General features: G+C 40.0%; 3 protein-coding genes across 5 annotated transcripts; 2 read left to right on the forward strand and 1 right to left on the reverse strand.

The window, feature by feature from the left end:
• The first annotated feature begins 986 nt into the window (after positions 1 to 986).
• On the forward strand, positions 987 to 8,481 carry chrna5 (cholinergic receptor, nicotinic, alpha 5). Its single transcript, XM_063882383.1, has 8 exons — positions 987 to 1,156; positions 1,510 to 1,650; positions 4,720 to 4,871; positions 5,049 to 5,093; positions 6,078 to 6,187; positions 6,329 to 6,506; positions 6,585 to 7,271; positions 7,754 to 8,481. The coding sequence occupies exons 2-8, from the start codon at positions 1,560 to 1,562 to the stop codon at positions 7,910 to 7,912; spliced, it is 1,422 nt and encodes a 473-aa protein (XP_063738453.1). The 5' UTR covers positions 987 to 1,156; positions 1,510 to 1,559; the 3' UTR covers positions 7,913 to 8,481.
• A 1,472-nt stretch (positions 8,482 to 9,953) lies between these two features.
• On the forward strand, positions 9,954 to 11,756 carry LOC134863728 (UDP-glucuronosyltransferase 2C1-like). Its single transcript, XM_063882378.1, has 2 exons — positions 9,954 to 9,998; positions 10,157 to 11,756. Exon 2 carries the CDS (start codon positions 10,164 to 10,166, stop codon positions 11,754 to 11,756), a length of 1,593 nt encoding a protein of 530 aa, XP_063738448.1. The 5' UTR covers positions 9,954 to 9,998; positions 10,157 to 10,163.
• A 1,350-nt stretch (positions 11,757 to 13,106) lies between these two features.
• Positions 13,107 to 16,900, reverse strand: LOC134863733 (uncharacterized). 3 transcript variants are annotated; one of them, XM_063882384.1, is made up of 11 exons: positions 16,879 to 16,899; positions 16,634 to 16,729; positions 16,501 to 16,536; positions 16,102 to 16,402; positions 15,704 to 16,024; positions 15,470 to 15,565; positions 15,242 to 15,266; positions 14,982 to 15,064; positions 14,595 to 14,622; positions 14,332 to 14,399; positions 13,107 to 13,544 (listed from the first exon to the last, which is right to left on the reverse strand). In XM_063882384.1, exons 4-11 carry the CDS (start codon positions 16,277 to 16,279, stop codon positions 13,462 to 13,464), a joined length of 882 nt encoding a protein of 293 aa, XP_063738454.1. In that variant the 5' UTR covers positions 16,280 to 16,402; positions 16,501 to 16,536; positions 16,634 to 16,729; positions 16,879 to 16,899; the 3' UTR covers positions 13,107 to 13,461. The 3 variants fall into 3 exon arrangements, with proteins under 3 accessions (XP_063738454.1, XP_063738456.1, XP_063738457.1); XM_063882386.1 differs by having other exon boundaries at positions 16,102 to 16,536; positions 16,879 to 16,900; XM_063882387.1 differs by having other exon boundaries at positions 16,142 to 16,536.
• Between the last annotated feature and the right edge of the window lie 343 nt (positions 16,901 to 17,243).

Genomic DNA, 17,243 nt, shown 5'->3' on the forward strand with positions numbered 1-17,243 from the left:
ATTGTTATGTCTTAAAAAAATAAAATGATTCTATTGTACCAAAACATTTGTGTTGTAAAGTTCCAAACATAAGGCATGTTATGAGTTGAATTAAGCAATAAGGTTAGGGGAATGTGATTTAACCTTGAAAACAAAATACTGTGTTCACTACCGAAACAGTGGATGTTTTGTTTGAGTTATCAACTAAAATGTTATGATACTGATTGGTTTAATGTATGATCAATTTCATCAATCATAAACTCCGGAGTCAATATGATCAGTATTTTGCCTTTTACAAAGAAAGATTGCATCTAGAACTTTGGTGTTAAATGATTTTTATTGATTTAATTGTGAAAACCTCCAAGAAAATGTGTAAAAATACTCTTTAGAGAAGGGAAGGAAACACAATCTTAACAGGTTCTAAAATGTAAACACATTTAAATTAAATGTCAATGAATCAAAAAGAATATGCAGAAGTAAATGCAAAATGTTTTATGAGCACATAATAAAAAGGCGAATACACGATACACCTCAAAACCAGATATTAATGGTGATGGGTTAACACAAGCAGATTATGCCCCCCCTGCCCCTATCCCAAAGCATCTGAGTCCCACAATATGCTGTCGCCATGGAAGCAGACACACACACACACACACACACACACACACACACACACACACACACACACACACACACACACACACACACACACACACACACACACACACACACACACACACACACACACACACACACACACACACACACACACACACACAAAGAGGCATGTAACATCACAAGTTCAGTGGCAGAGCTGCACTTGTGATTCCCTAACGCTGCTGTGGAGAGGCAGTAAGGTGGCTGCACGGAGGCATCGACTATTCCCGTTTATGATTAGTGACCACAGAATGCCGGGAGAAGGGGAAGGGGAGGTGTGCGTGGGGGGGCGGACTCTCTGTAGGAAGAGGAGGAGGAGCAGCAGGAGAGGAGGATGCATTGCCCGTGCACTATTGGAAGCAGCAGGGAGTGAAGCAGCATCTGTTTGAGGCGAGAGAAAGAACCTGCATGGAATGGAGGAGCGCTAGAGCAGCATCGTCGTTGTCGTCAAGACTCCCACAGCCTCCACCACTGCCTCCACCACTCTGGATTGGGTTTTGATGGAAGACACTCAGAGCGGGTATGTATACAGCATTTGAATGCTTTCTGTGTAAATGTATTAATCACCTTTGAGAGGGTCAAGTTAGCAAGGTGATGACAGATTTCATCTTGGCTTGTAAAGGAGGCTATAAAATGTGTGATGGATGCAGTTTAGTATTGACGACATTAGGGGTTTAAGCTTTGCTCAGCTTTTCACTGAAATCAGGAACTGTGATTGAACGTATAGCTTTATTAGAGAGGAGGAGGGTTTGCTGCCTTGGGATTTGAACCCTGAACCAAGGTTTGAATGAAGCCATAATCGCTCAGATATTTGCCTGTTGTACACAAAAGCAGCAGTATTTCATAACCACTGGTATTGATATATTTTTCCAGCTCTGTGATGCCCGAGGGACCAGTCGTGTGGATCCAGTGCCACCTCTGATATGATGCTGAGAGCAGGAGGGGCAGCCACCTCTCTAGCACTGCTGCTGCTGCTGCCGCTGCTTTGCTGCTGCCACCTGTGCCACTCATTGCGTAAGTTTCACAAGGACTGGGAATGCCTCATCAAATTACAGATGGTATAGTTGCAGCTAAGTCTCTAAGGGATATTCAGATTCAAAGAAAGATGTAGAAATTGGCAGATTGTCATTAAAGAGTAAACAGAAGTTGCTAAGACAAACAAACAGTACTGGTGTGACCACTTACTTTCTCAAATCAAGTTTTACATTTGTTCTGATTGATTTCCTTTGTTTTAAAGAGGGGTTCATGATTTTAGTTTGTGATCGGGTTTCCTACAGTATGAGCCTTGCTGACTTATTAGGGATTCACAGTTTATGTGACCATCTTTGTTAAGTTACGAGTAATCAGTAATGCACAGGACCAGGAAAACAGTGGGTTAATGCTGTGGCATTCAGGCCATGTTGGATGGATGGGAAAGATTGTCATGGTTAACGTTATCTGACATGATAACAACTTACTCAATAATGTAGGTTTGATTGTATTGCACCAGTCAATTTTACTGACACAAAGCATCATGTCCTTATTATGAAATCTGGGCTGCACCTCTTAGTCATTGCTTGACACATTTTTCCTTTTGTTTTCAGTCAGCTAATACCTCTTGGTTTGATTAGTCATTTCCTTGTTTTCATGCTGAGTAACTTACCTTGTATTTCCAAGAAACTTCCGAGCATCTCTTTGGTACACACGATTAAAAGTGATGCTTTTGGAGGAACTCAGTTTTACAGATCTGTCAGTTAAATCAAAAAAGTATGAGTGCATTATCCAATTATTTCTTTAGTCCAGGAAAGCCATAGGATGCACACTACTATGAGGCTGGCAGTACATTGTCAAAAAGCAGGGAAAACAACAGGAGCAAACAACATAGTAAAGCTGCTTATCTAAAGTTACACGGAAATGACGGCTATCCTTCATTCTAAGTAATCTAAGGTGATTAAAGTTCAGTTTGGATGTCACATGACCAGGTCAGGTGATAAGCTCAGTTAACTTTGAAGATACTGCTTGTCGGCAGGTGAGGAATATAGGGGAGGAATGAAGGGGGGAGGTTATTACTATCTGCACAACACAGAGATTAACGGCATGTTGCAGGAGAGGAGGAAAGTGGGGTACCGCTGTTGCCATGACATCGTGTGCATATTTGTCTGCATGTGTGTCTCAACTGTACAGTATAGGTGTGTGCACATACACGGTATGTTATGCACATGTGTATAAACCTTATGGGTGCCTCCTGCTTTACATTCTGAGGGTCTCTCTTTCTGTTTTTTGATGTTTTACATATTTGGCTGCATCTCACTGTAATCCTCACTGTACAAGAGCACACTTTACATACATTATGTATTACATGTTTAATTTATATAGATTTTTGTGTTATACCACCCACTACACTTTACAAACAGTATTGACCCAGGAAAACAATGTTCGTATTAAATATTAATGTTGCTCAGCATGAGGTTTACTTAAACAGAAATATGTAGAGACCAGCTGCTGGTTCTTCAGTCGAGCAAAGTGCTGGTGATAGTGGGAGGAGATGCTGTAGAAATGATGAATTTGCTTATCACACAGTCATCGATTTAGGGTGTTGCAGCCTTGTCTTTATTGATCCGCACACACTGAGAGGGCGACACCATACATTTGTGGTCAGTCTTGGGCTAGATTTGCAGCCACATTCTCCATCCATAAATTGAGTTTAGAACCGCATTGGTGAAAGATTTAAACAGCAGGGTCAAAGATATAGAGTTTAATTCAAAATGTAATTAATATGTTTGTTCATTGTAGGGGAGCTCTGCTTCGGGATAACAATGAAGCAGTTTAACTGATTCTGCCTGCACTGTTTTGTACAATCACACTCATCTTGTAACTCCACATAATGCAATATCTACATGTGTTGTCACCCAGTCTGATTGTCCTGAATGTATTGACAGAAACATAAAGTGTATATAGACTTTTGGGGCAAAACTCCAGTTAAAACTGGATCAGAAATAAATAGTGATGGAGAAATAAATGTGAATTGGCACGCTAAGTAGGCTTTCTGTTTTTTGGCAATTAACCATTTTGATCCAGCAAATTAATTCATGTCTGTCTCAGAAATATTTGCAAACATTTTGGGGTCATTGTACTCCTCTCTCTCCACCATCTCTGCCATGCTTCCTCCAATCGTATTCAAATGTGCCTCGTTGATATGACATTTCTCTCTAAATGTGCCATTCATTGTTTCTAAAGTATCTTTTTTCATGGAATAACAACATAAACATCCGACTGGAATTTTTTGGAGACTCAAACAGTACTGTATATTGGCTGGACAAAGTTTAAAACTCTGAAATATGTTGACCAACAGGCCACATCTACTGGTTGCAAAGAAGTCAGATTGTATAGAAGTCTGTGAGAAAATGATCCTACTTCTCAATTGAATAATTCAACAAGTGTTCCCCAAACAATGTATAGCTTCCTGGTCACTAAATTATTTTCCCATTTAAATTAAAATGATGATAAAGCAGCGTATTAAGAGCTTTTTCTCCTTGTGATTATTATGAGTAATTTCCGGCCTTGCCTTTAACCATTTCACAGTGTGTTTTCAGTTCATGAATGTGGTTGTACCTCCACCCTCTTTTCCTATTAAGGTGACTATTTCTACTTCTCATATACATTCTATAATGTGGGCTCCAGTTGACAGGCAATCGTGACTGCTTTATTAAATATATCCTTTGCTGTTGACACTACTTTCAGGACACCCTTTTTTTCTCTGTTGCTTATAGAGAGCAGACATGGGTCACAGCTAATCATCTGGGCATTGATCTTACGGCTTTCATTCATTGTGAGGATTGTATGTACTGTGTGTGTTTTGTTCTATTTTTTTGTCTTGAAACCAAAGCTTTACCACGAAGGTTATATCCATAAGCTATAGATGACCATGTAGCCAAGTTATAGAAATTATTGCAGTGCCATTTGAGCGGATAACAGAAACAGAGCTGTAAATGGATTCATTATCAAACATTGCTCTACTGAATAAATCAAAGATACTGTTGCACCTAAAAGTTGATATAAACTGTATTATAAAATGTAACCCTGGCTTTTTTCCGCACCTTTTAGGGGTTCCAAAACTCTCCTCTTTTGCAAAAGCAGAGGATAAGCTGTTCAAATACCTCTTTGTAAACTACCAGAAATGGGTCCGTCCGGTGGAATACCTGAACCAGACGATCAGCGTGAAGTTTGGCCTGGCCATCTCCCAGCTAGTTGATGTGGTAAGAAAGAAAAGCACTGATTATTGATACAATTGAGTCTTGGGCCTCTGATGTGTTAACTACAGCCTATGAATGTAGATCAAGTTGGGGTTGAAAGACAGAGTGGTATTATGACTTTTTTTCCACTTGTTTTTTTTTTTAATTGAAATTGAATTACTGGTTTTTCCACTGTTTTAGGATGAGAAAAATCAACGAATGACAACCAATGTGTGGATGAAACAGGCAAGTGTACTTCACATTTAACCTACTTATTAAATGTAGCTCTCATTTTGAATCATGCAGGTTAAAGGCTGGCAGTGCTTACTTTATGGTTGAGGAAATTCTCTTAAACAACCTCTGACAAAACATGGCATTTAGAGGCACCCTTTTTTAATCTGGTCTGGTGGCATTTCACTGACAGTTCTCATATGAGTCCTTTGGGCCCTGTGCCCACGCACCTGGCTCCACCAGCCGCCTCTTCCCAGCTCCTGTCAGCCTTATTCATGGCCTCGAGTGTCCTGTCTGTCGGGCTTCCTTTGAGTTATCTCCACAGAGTAGACTCTGCCATCGGGGTCAGTTGCTCCCTTTCAAAGTGATGGATTACAGTACCTGATGGAAGGGCAATGCCCCCTGTGGTGATGTCCATCCATCATACATGTCATTTGCTAAGTATGTCAGTGTCAGATTTAGTAATTGTATGTATTGCCTTTCTTTGGCGGTCACTTTTTTGATTTAGAATGGGAAGACTGAACTATAGTTTTTTTCATACACTGGTTTACCTTCCAGCGTTAATTCTTTCACAAGGTATTTGTCGTGTATAGCATATTTTCCTCATTAAACAGATTTGGTATATTGTGCCATATTTAGCTGTACCTTTCCCTCGGGCCCGGACCAAATGGTGTATGCTAGCTAAATTTAACATTACACAAAATATACAACATCTCAGGAAAAGTTTCGCATTAAAACAATGATTTTGTCTTCGATGCAAGGAGTTAGATGAGAGATTTGATGCAGTTAAGCTAAAGCTAGCAGCCAGATAGCCTAGCTTATCAAAAAGACTACCAGACCTTCTTAACTAACTGAGACATTGCACATTATAAACAGGTCCCTAAACTTCCATTCAAAAGCAGTCATTTTTACTTTGTTGTCAATCTCAAACTTTTACTTAAAAGCTGCATTGTGTAGATGTTTTGGATGAGTTTTACAATTTATTTTTCCTTTATCTAGGAGTGGACTGATAGGAAACTAAGATGGAACCCTGGTGACTATCAGGGCATTACAACCATCCGAGTACCTTCTAACAGGATCTGGCTTCCCGACGTTGTACTGTATGATAAGTATGTTCCATAACATAAGGAAGAAATAACATGTCGTGCATTTTATTTTTTCCAAAATGTCTATGTTATTCATGGCCCCACTGAGATGATGACAGCGCTGTAAGATTAACAGTCTTATAGGAAAGTAATTTCTTTCAACAGTTCAGACGGGCGTTTCGAGGGAACTGTCACTAAGGCAGTTGTTAAGTATGATGGTACTATAACATGGACACCACCAGCCAATTACAAATCAGCCTGCACCATTGATGTCACCTTCTTCCCCTTCGACCTCCAGAACTGTTCAATGAAGTTTGGCTCTTGGACATATGATGGCTCCCAGGTGAGACTTTACTCCACAGAAAATATAGTGCTAGTCATGACTAGTGATTGACATGAGATTTCACTCTATATTTAACAGGTGGACATAACTCTCGAAGACTTCCATGTGGACAAGCAGGACTATTTTGACAACGGTGAATGGGAGATAGTGAAGGCCACAGGCAGCCGTGGTCTGAGGACAGACAGCAGCTCTACCTATCCCACCATCACCTACTTCTTCATCATCCGCCGGTTGCCTCTTTTCTACACCCTCTTCCTCATCATACCCTGCATAGGCCTGTCCTTCCTCACCATCCTCGTCTTCTACCTGCCCTCTAACGGTGGCGAGAAGATCTCTCTCTGCACCTCTGTCCTGGTGTCGCTCACAGTTTTCCTCCTGGTCATTGAGGAAATCATTCCTTCCTCTTCGAAGGCTATCCCTCTCATCGGGGAGTACCTCGTCTTCACTATGATCTTCGTTACACTGTCCATCATCATCACCGTCTTTGCCATCAACATCCACCATCGCTCCTCATCTACACATCATGGCATGGCACCCTGGGTGAGGAAGATCTTCCTGCATCGACTGCCTAAGCTGCTGTGCATGCGCAGCCATGTGGACCGTTACGCCCCAGCTGATATAGCCAGAGCAGGAGGTCTGGGTATGATGAAGAACTCAAAGTCTGAACTTACACCTCTGCTCTACACCAGACATAACCTACAAGCAGCTTTGGATTCTATTCGCTACATTACCATGCATGTGGTTAAAGAAAATGAGGTCCGAGAGGTAAGTCTGTTGGATTTCATGTATTTGTACATCATAAGTAATACAATATTTGGTTAAAGGGGCCATATTATGCTCATTTTAGTTAAAAAATAATAATTGTAATGCTCAAAAAGTGCCTTATTTTCTCATACTGCCTGTGCTACAGCACCTCTTTCCTCCCTCTGTCTGAAACCAGAGCCCAGTCTGCTCAAATTGGTTAGCAGGCCGGCTGTGTTGTGATTGGTCAACTGCTTAGAGATGTCCCGACCCTTAGGCTATTACGTACAACGTTTTGGCACATTGGCCAAAAGAAGCGTGGGGTTATATAGTGATGTCACCATGTCGCAGAAATAAACAAAGCACTACAATTGATGTGTTTCAGGCAGGGGTGTGTGTGTGCGGGAGGGCTCCCTCTGGAAGGAACTTTGGGATTTAAGCCTTTGCAGACCATTTACATACAGAAAAACATACATGTGCTGACATGTGCATCTCTTTTGCTGCAGGTGGTTCAAGACTGGAAATTTGTAGCCCAGGTCCTGGATCGAGTGTTTCTTTGGGCCTTCCTCCTGGTGTCGATCCTGGGCTCAGCGCTCCTCTTCATTCCTGTTATTTACAAATGGGCCAGCATCATCGTCCCTAACCATGCTGGAAGTACCCTCTAAGCCGCAGTTCAACAAACCACAAATGGAGGCAAAGCACATTAACATGTCGATATGGGTCATATCTGAGATTTTAAAGACTGGGATACTTTGATTACCGCATAGACATGGTCCTGCTCTGCCAACTACATTCAGGCTGACAGCCACAGATCTGCCAGAGATCAAGCTGCAGTTTTGGGGCCTTGTTTGCTGAGTGTATCATTCAAATACTTTTTTCTGTCTATAAGAGTTTCTATTCTGTATTTCAGAGCTTAGAGATAAATTAAAATACTCAATTGATGTAGAACACATAATAATAAAATCACCCATGCTTCATCCACCGTCGGACCACATCTCACACACAAATACATTCATTTCCACTTGCTGGCATCATAGGTAGAGGTCTGATAGAGATACGAAATGGCAGACAACATGTCCTCAAAGGATATAATGGCTGTTGGTCCTGCAGGTGGCAGGGTGAAGTGGTAAATATAGAGTCACTTTAAACTTTATGTATCTTTGTAAGAGGAATTGAATGACAGCTTGCCAGCTAGATATTCAGATACACCATAGATGGAATAAGACCATCATTCTCATTCTTCATTCTATTACTCTATGTGTGCATATCTGCTATGTATTCTGTAAGGCAGAATTATAATAAAACTTATGGTTCTACTTTGCTTTTCTGTTATTCTAGTTTCAACAAATGAGGAAAGGTGAAAGTGGAAAAGAATATCTTTAGGTCTCACAGATTTGTAACACCATCTACTGATTATTATTCTAAAAGCCACACCTCTTCAGGAGTGCACACGGTTAAATCGTTTTTTTGAATGCATGGGAAGAAGAGGCGGACGTTCGTGCCCAGACTTGAGTTTCTCTGAAAGCTTTTCTGCGTTAGGGACAAATCCTGCTTTTGTTTCTAGGGAACACGATTCTTAGTAAGACATCATAACAGAGGCAGCCTTTGTATGTCCGGGAAGTTTTTTAGCATACGGTGGATTAGCAAAAAACAACGCTTGATCTGAACTGAAAAACAAGTCTCATAAGAAATATTTTTTTCTATGTTATTTGTTGCTGCATTCAAGTAACTTGAATGATGTAATACAGTGCAATATACAATAGATTCTTAGGTTCACTCCACCATTATCAACATCTCCAAGCACAAGACATTACTGAATTCCCAGTCTGCAAATCTTCCTTCCTCTCTCAATCCTTGACTTGTGTCTTAGTCTCACCCACAGGAAATGTGAGTGGAGAAGGCAAGGAAGAGTCTGGAGGAGAAAGAAGTCAAGGAGGGGAGAAAAAAATTGAGAAATGAAAAAGGACTGATGAAGACTCTGTGCTCCAGAAGCTCATCCTGCACTGCCTCAGCATGGCCATGCCTGCACATTACAGCAACAAACAAAAACAACACAAAGCAACCCAGGCACCATCAACAAAAACATGTTGGTGATTGTAGTGATGAAATCTGTGATCTTTCAGTTACTACTCCATCCAAGAAAGGTTTTGTTTTTCATCCATCTTTGTTTGATGGATGAGACAGATTAAATGGGTCTTGAAAAAAGTGATTGTTTCTAAACTCCTCAAAAATGATTTATAGAAATCTACACCCCTCTCCTGTTTATATAATAGGTAAACATGTTTTGCATGGAACTCAAAGTGGTTAAAAAAACCTGAGACATCTGAAATCCAACCCAAGACATCCAATGCATCCAAGGCAACTACACCTTCACAAGAAGCGGATTCTCTGGGATCCTTAAACAGTTATCCTCAGGTAAATGATAATCATTATTATTGCCTTAGAAGACTAGAAAACTTTCCTCTAAGAAGAGAATGTCATTGACTATAAATAACAAATACTGAAAGCTGCGTGCTACTTCAGAATTCACTCGAGAGGTACAAATAAGTAGCTTTAACACATTTCTACCCACAACTTCAACAATGAGACCACATTGTTGTCCATCCCTGAAGAACAGCCCAAAGAAAAGCTTATCCATAATCCACTTATATAAGCTTTCATGGATTTTCTAGTTTTGTATTGAGTGGTTCCTTTGGCGTTTCACACAAACATCTTAGTGCCTGCTACCCGGAGCTACTTCATGTAAAACAGGTTTGTTACAGATCAATCTTGCGTGTTTTTTGTGTCCATTGTTTTGGGAAATGTTGATGTAAAAATACTAAGTTTGAGTAGATGTTTGTAGCATTTAAGGTTAGATTTATTATCAAAAGTGATTAAAGTTCAGGTCTTTTTGTCTTTTTCATGTGCAGGTTAAAGATGCCACTTTACGGAAATGCAACTTTTCTCCTATTATCCTTCGTGTTGTTGTCGTGGAGAATTTGTCACGGAGGGAAGATTTTGATCGTGCCTTTAGAAGGCAGCCACTGGGTTAACATGGACATCATGATCAAAGCCCTCCACTCCCGAGGACACTCTGTTGATGTGGTGAGGACCAATAAAAGCTGGTACATCCAGGATGACTCTCCGCACTACGACACAATCACCGTTCCTGTCACTGAGGCCTTTAATAACGACTTCATCAACCAGATCCTGAAGAAGATCTTTGCTATAGAAAGAGAAGAGAGCTCAGTTTGGAGCTTTGCAAGTTTGCAGGTGGAGATGTTTACTGCCATGTTTAACATGCATAGAATAATGTGCAAAATGGCAACTGGCATGTTTGAAGATAAGGACTTAATGACTAGTTTAAAGGAGAGTAAGTATGACTTGGTGCTTACTGACCCGGCATGGGGTGCGGGTATACTGTTGGCTCACGCTCTTAAGCTGCCTCTAGTCTATAATGTGCGGTGGATAACTAGTGGAGAGGGACATATGGCCATTGCACCGTCTCCTTTATCTTATGTCCCATTGACCGGCTCAGGACTGTCAGACAAAATGACCTTCATTCAAAGAGTCAAGAATTTCCTTTTCTCTCTCATTTGGCAAGCTCAGGATGAATTTTTTATCCGCCCTCAGTATCAAGCTGTTTGTGATAAGTTCTTCGACCCAGAAGTCCGATATAGTGACTTATTACAGGGGGCAGACCTGTGGCTGATGAGAGTGGACTTTGTGTTTGAGTTTCCTCGTCCCACCATGCCTAATGTTGTCTATATCGGAGGGTTCCAGTGCAAACCAGCAAAGCATCTTCCTGAGCACCTAGAGGAGTTTGTGCAGAGTTCTGGAGAGCATGGGGTCATCATCATGTCTCTGGGGACCTTTGTTAGTGGACTTCCTTCTGATATGACTGACAAAGTTGCTGCAGTTTTTGCTAAATTACCACAGAGAGTCATCTGGAGACACAAAGGTGCCAGACCAGCCACTCTGGGAAACAACACGTTAATGGTAGACTGGTTGCCACAGAATGACCTTTTAGGACATCCCAAGGTGAAACTGTTTGTGGCTCACGGAGGAACAAATGGTGTTCAGGAGGCTATTTATCACGGTGTCCCAGTGGTTGGTATACCTGTGTTTTTTGACCAGTACGACAACCTGCTGCGTCTGCAAGAAAGAGGAGCAGCTAAGATTCTTACACTAGCCACAGTGGACAAAGACAACACCTTTCAGGATGCCATCCAGGAAGTCCTGAATGAGCCCTCCTACAGGTTGAGCATGCAGAGACTCTCCAGGCTGCACAGAGATCAGCCAATGAAGCCGCTGGATACCGCCCTCTTCTGGATAGAGTTTGTCATGAGGCACAAAGGTGCAGCTCACCTGAGAACAGAGTCCTACAGACTGCCCTGGTACTCCTACCACTCTGTAGATGTACTGCTGTCTTTTCTGGCTACTGTTGCAGCCATTACTTTGCTCCCTCTTGTGTTTGTCAGATTTGTATGTCGTAAGAAGAGCTTGAAAAGGAAAACACATAAAAAATGAGAACCCTCTGAACTCTGTCCTGCTTTTTTTTTACAATCTTATTATAGACAATCATGTTTGGGCATCTTTATTAACTGAAAAAACAACAACTTAACAGATATCCAGAGCCCACCAGCTATGATCCCTCTCGAGGTGCAGCAGGGGAATTATGGTTGCATTTGTAAGCCCTCACAGCAGAATATGCTGTTAGATTTCAATGCTGGATAAAGGTTGGTTGTGTAAGGCTTTTTTACAAAGCTGTATAACAATGAGAATAGGTCAACCCCTTCCAAACACCGATAAGAGTGGGAAAAGCATGGTGACACGATCCATATTCAGGTTTAGCAGGTACAGCAGGTAGGTAGAAATGCGTATAATTATTTAACTGACACACTTGCAATCTGGTTAGAAAATTGCTTTCAATACAGGCTGCAAATACAGTCACAGTAAACAGAAATGCTCTGGTATGTGAGGAAAAATGAAATGTGAAAAATACAGTTAAAGTCACCCTCATGTGAAGTAATTGAATATTTACAGCAATGCACACACTGCTGCTCAGATTATAAAGCTGTAACTCAATTATTTCTATCAGCAGCTCTGTTGTATTTCCCACAGGAGCTGCAGCAGTAATGAGAGAGCAGCAGTGACACATATATTGAATGCCTCTTTTAATTGGTAGCTCATGAAGAACAGGGTTTGTCATTACAGGCACGGCTGCAGATGGAGGGCTTTTCTTATCAGATAATGTCATTGCCCTCTGTGGTTGAACTTTCATGGGGGGACACTGGTAATGGGGGATACAGACAGTGTTGAATTAATACAAAATGAGAAAACAAAGAAAGATTGGCATTAAATGATGATCAATAACCCAGTCTGACCAAAATAATGAATGAAGAAATTGAAGTGATATCTGTACAAAAATGTGTGGGAAATAATAAATAACTTAGTTGAAAAAATATATATATAAAGAGATAATAATAATAATAATAATAATAATAATAATAATAATAATAATAATAATAATAATAATAATAATAATGTTATCAGTCAAAGTAATTTTTACCTTTGTTTATTGTGCATTTTTTAAATTGAAATACACCTAAAATATAAGTGTAGTTGTGGTATCTATCAATTATCACCTATAGGTAATAGAATATAATCTATTAGCGTATTTTCATCTGGATTATTTTCAAGATACTATCATATTAAAATAGCATAGTTATGTTAGTAAAGTAATTTGGCACGAAGTTGTCAAAACCATATGCATGTAATCATGTATGTATTTCTACCATGATGCCAACATTTCAATTTTTAATACCACAGTTATTGTCAGTACTAGTAAGTTGAGATACCCTTTTACAAATGCAAACATTCATTTTTTCTAAATGTTTAATATTCAAATCAATCAACACAATTTACACAATTTACACCAGCTGCAGTAATGACTATTACCAACAAACTGTAGGAAAGTTATAAGACACTGATTGTACAACATGGTCTGAACTCTCTCTCTTTTTTTGAATATTAATTTCTGTATTATATGCAAAAGTAAATGTAATCCTCTTAAATCTTCAAAGGATCCACGTGTTCATTTATTTTGATCCTACTCCTGCTTTATTGCTTATCAATTATTAGAGAGTAATCATTTCGCGTTGAGGTGTTGTTGAGGCACTGTACTTTCAGAAAACGAGTTCCTTCGCATCACAGGCACGTGTTCCAGTTTCAATCAGGGAAGACGAGGACTTTTCTTTTTGTTGCTGTATGACTTGGCATACAGACCTGATGGATCTGTTCCTGCAGGTGGATCCTCTGTGATAAAGAGGTGCACAGTTAAATAACGCTCCCTGTAGTTAAAGTTGGCGCGAATGCATTCATTCTTGGTACTTTTTCTTTCAATGTCATAACCAGATACGATAACATGTACCTTTATTAATCCCTGTGAGGAAAGTCAAGTGTTTATGCAGCAACAGAGAAGAGGAACATACAGTACAGGTTCACACAGCGATATGAAAACCAAATTGAAAGTAAAAATTCTAAATTCTAAACCGTGATATATACAGATAGGTAGCGAAGTATTGTTAAAAATATACACATGTATGTAAGCAGAAAGAGAGTGCAGGGTAGCTTTTGTGAGTCAGAGAGCACGCTATAACACGCTATACATATCTGCACTGCTGCTCCAAATTAAGTTGTGGGTTTCCTGTGAGATGCATTGAACACACTTACATAAAAACAGCTCATCTAAAACGATGCCGTATCATAATGCCTTCTAAGCTCTACTATTATAACTTGGCTTATTTATGTTCTCCCTTGTTATTGAGCAGTGTAAGTTAAGCAAAAACCTCCAAGCATAAGAACAAATTTGATTTGATCTGACTTTGCCGCTGCCAAGTGTGCGCTATGTATGATTATAGTACACAGTAAGGTTTCGACAGTACCTTAAGCACTAAAACTTTGTGAGGTGGCACACATCTGATCAATATCATCGAAACTCATCATCACCCTCATCTGCATGTTGGAAACAAAGTCACCTACGTGCCTTGATTAAGCAAAGCAAAACTCCTTCTGTAATAACTCAAAGTAGGTTATCTCTTACCTGCAACACTGTACACTCCTTCAAGATCGGGAGGGTAAATTAACTCCTCTACACCTAGGTTCTGATAGCTGAGGAAAATAACACACAAGTATTTATACTAAGAATTGCGGACAAGTATTTAAAAAAACAAAAGTCAGTTTATTTTGCTATTCATTACTTGTTATGTGGTGGTACTACGTTATAGCATGACAAAACAAATCATGACTTCCCACCAAAAATACCACTGAAATGATCATTTGTAATAAAATATTTCATGTTCTTACTCTTCGTCCTGATCCTCGTTGAAGGAATCTTTTGAAAAGAAAAAATGTGTTTTAAGTAGAAAAAAGAAAGACAAATAAGAGAGTGATACATTAGCTATTTTAATTGTCACTCACACTTCTTGTTTACCACTTTTCTTACACAAGACATGTCATGATGAAATTAAGAAAATATTTGGAGCTCCTACTCTTCTTCAGGAGTTAGTATGATCACGTGAATGCATGTAAATGCCTAATTTAAAAAATGTTCAAGACAAAAAAGGAGGCAAATTAGAAGACAGTAAGAGACCAGATTGTAGCTATATTATATTTTCTTTCCAAGTCCTCAAAGGTTATTTCATTACCATGTCTCCAGAGTCTGCCTTTACGGTAAGCCCATTTTCAACCTACCATATTGAACTTCCAGATCCTCTCCCTCTCTCTGCACCTGCTGTTCCTCCACCCTGTCTGCATCCGCCTGCTGACCCTCTGCACTGTAAGACAAACACTTTAATCAACTCAGAATGACGGATCGGATGTGGATTCAGTATCTTTTAATTCACTCTAAATATTGAGTAAACATCCACAAGCCACTGAACATAGGAAATAAAAATAAAGATTTTTCACAGATTTGGAACGAGAGCATCAAAGAGGCTGGGTTCAAAACTCACCATGATTTTGAAACTGAGAGGCATCCTGAAATAGGAAAAAGCAGAGTAAAATAAAGCATTCACACTGAAAGTTGAAGCTCTTTATGATATAACAAGCTAGTGTCATACAGAAAATACGTTATTTATGAGTGCTAATAGCAGGTCTGTTGTTTAGCTGGACAGACAATGATAGTTTTATGCTGCAGAAAATGAATGATTTGCAGTTTGATTTCGTTCTGATGGACTGACCTTGTCTGTTGATCCAAAACAGACCTAGACCCAGACCCAGTAATATCATCACGGCTACCACTCCTAAAGACCCCATCACCCTAAAGATCAAACTTTCTGGAAAGCAAAAAACACATGTGATGGATTTTACAGTTTCAAAAGATCTTTTTAACATTGAAGCCATCTAAAGCAAACAGATACAACATCCAACCCTTTCACTGCATTTTTTTTTTACCATATCAGCTGACATCTCACCTTGGACCTCGACTAGTACTGTGTTATTTCCATACAGTGTTTTCTCACTGTCCTTGATGCATTTAGATGGCAGCACCACACAGCTGTAAGGGCCTGAATCCCTCACCACGGCACCCTCGATGATGAAAATCGCCTCCATCTGGGCGACATGAAATGCTTGCACTCGGAATATCATTTCATTTCTCAACAGGTAAGACTGTATGAGCTGACATTCACCGAGTGTTTGCATGGGGCCAGAAACAGAACACCTGAATGCAACATCGTCTCCCTCTTGGACAGTGGACGGCCCAGCTACTGAAATATCTGCAGGGAGAAAATTGGCTGTGCAACAGAAAGGAACATGTGACTTGAGAGAAATAACTCTGACACAAAGCTTCCATAGGGATAACAATCCTTACATATAACCACAATCTCAATGGCATGTCTTTGCTTGGTTACTTTGGCAGGCAAATCGTCCTTCAAGGAGGTGTAGACACAGCTGTAGTTCCCATTATGATGACGACCCACTCTGTGTATGATGAAGGTGGTATCATCTTGATCTTGCATCTGTGTCTTTTTGTCTAACCAAAAGGTCATCCTTGCATAAATAAACAGTAACCTGGATCGTTTTCTTTTTCCCAAACGTGCTGCAGGTCAAATAAAGGTCGCTGTTCTCGCTTACAGTTTTCTGCTGGGCCAGGATCTTCGCACTAGAAATATCTGTAACGTTGAGTTGTTTAACAGAGACAGTATTGATTAGGGATACAATGCAAATCAATCATATTGAGAATACAGCACACATCTAAAGGAAAGCTCACCATTAGTTTGGCTTGTGACCTGATGTGCGAGAGCCCCTTGAATCAAAGAAAAGTTACAAGTGAATCATGGTACATGCGAACACATGATTACTCAATAATAAAAACAAATTAAATCACTTGTAGATGTACTTACACAAAAGAATGGTGATCATATTCATGACGATAAGCAATGTGACACTTGTACTCTCTGGAGCAACTTGTGAGACCCAGCAAAAGAGAACTTTTCGGTCTACACCCACAGACAAGTGAAAGAATAAACGTGCAGAATGAGCCACTTCCTGTTCATTCAGTGGCGTCTTTACATTTTTGTCTCTTTCCTTCCATTTCATAGCTCCAGAGACTTAACTTCTCAAAAGAACAGAAACAAATCACTGATACCTTTAGAAGCTCATTTTGCACACCGTACAGTATCTGTTCGGCAGATCTCCTGCCATCCTGCAGACCGGCCACACACAGGTTCTGAGTGAGCTTTAATTAAATTCATTAGCCAGGGGTTTCTTATCAGATGTGGCAGACAGCTAATACTGTCTGTCTGTGCTTCCCCGCCAGCATTCAATTAAATATGGGCTGGATTTTCTTGTAATTACATAGCTCGCCATCTGTGCTAATCTCTTTTGTATGGCTGAATAAGAACCAGGCAGTGACATACTGAGACCAACGGCTGCACATATCTTTAAAGGGGCTTTTTATGCTCATTTTCAGGTTCACATTTGTATTTTGTGCCTATACTGTGACATATTTCC

Source organism: Eleginops maclovinus, chromosome 4 (genome assembly GCF_036324505.1).
Source record: "Eleginops maclovinus isolate JMC-PN-2008 ecotype Puerto Natales chromosome 4, JC_Emac_rtc_rv5, whole genome shotgun sequence".
NCBI classification, from domain to species: Eukaryota; Metazoa; Chordata; class Actinopteri; order Perciformes; family Eleginopidae; genus Eleginops; species Eleginops maclovinus.

What these genes read in the sequence shown, in the direction of transcription:
- chrna5 (XM_063882383.1), top strand. Translation starts at nt 1,560, where the DNA reads ATGATGCTGAGAGCAGGAGGGGCAGCCACCTCTCTAGCACTGCTGCTG. An exon ending in CCAATGTGTGGATGAAACAG is followed by an intron (nt 5,094 to 6,077) that starts GCAAGTGTACTT and finishes TCCTTTATCTAG; the next exon opens with GAGTGGACTGATAGGAAACT. An exon ending in AAGAAAATGAGGTCCGAGAG is followed by an intron (nt 7,272 to 7,753) that starts GTAAGTCTGTTG and finishes CTTTTGCTGCAG; the next exon opens with GTGGTTCAAGACTGGAAATT.
- LOC134863733 (XM_063882386.1), bottom strand. Translation starts at nt 16,279, where the DNA reads ATGACCTTTTGGTTAGACAAAAAGACACAGATGCAAGATCAAGATGAT. An exon ending in CATTGAGATTGTGGTTATAT is followed by an intron (nt 16,025 to 16,101) that starts GTAAGGATTGTT and finishes TCTGTTGCACAG; the next exon opens with CCAATTTTCTCCCTGCAGAT. An exon ending in AGGAGTGTACAGTGTTGCAG is followed by an intron (nt 13,545 to 14,331) that starts GTAAGAGATAAC and finishes TCTTTATCACAG; the next exon opens with AGGATCCACCTGCAGGAACA.
- LOC134863728 (XM_063882378.1), top strand. Translation starts at nt 10,164, where the DNA reads ATGCCACTTTACGGAAATGCAACTTTTCTCCTATTATCCTTCGTGTTG.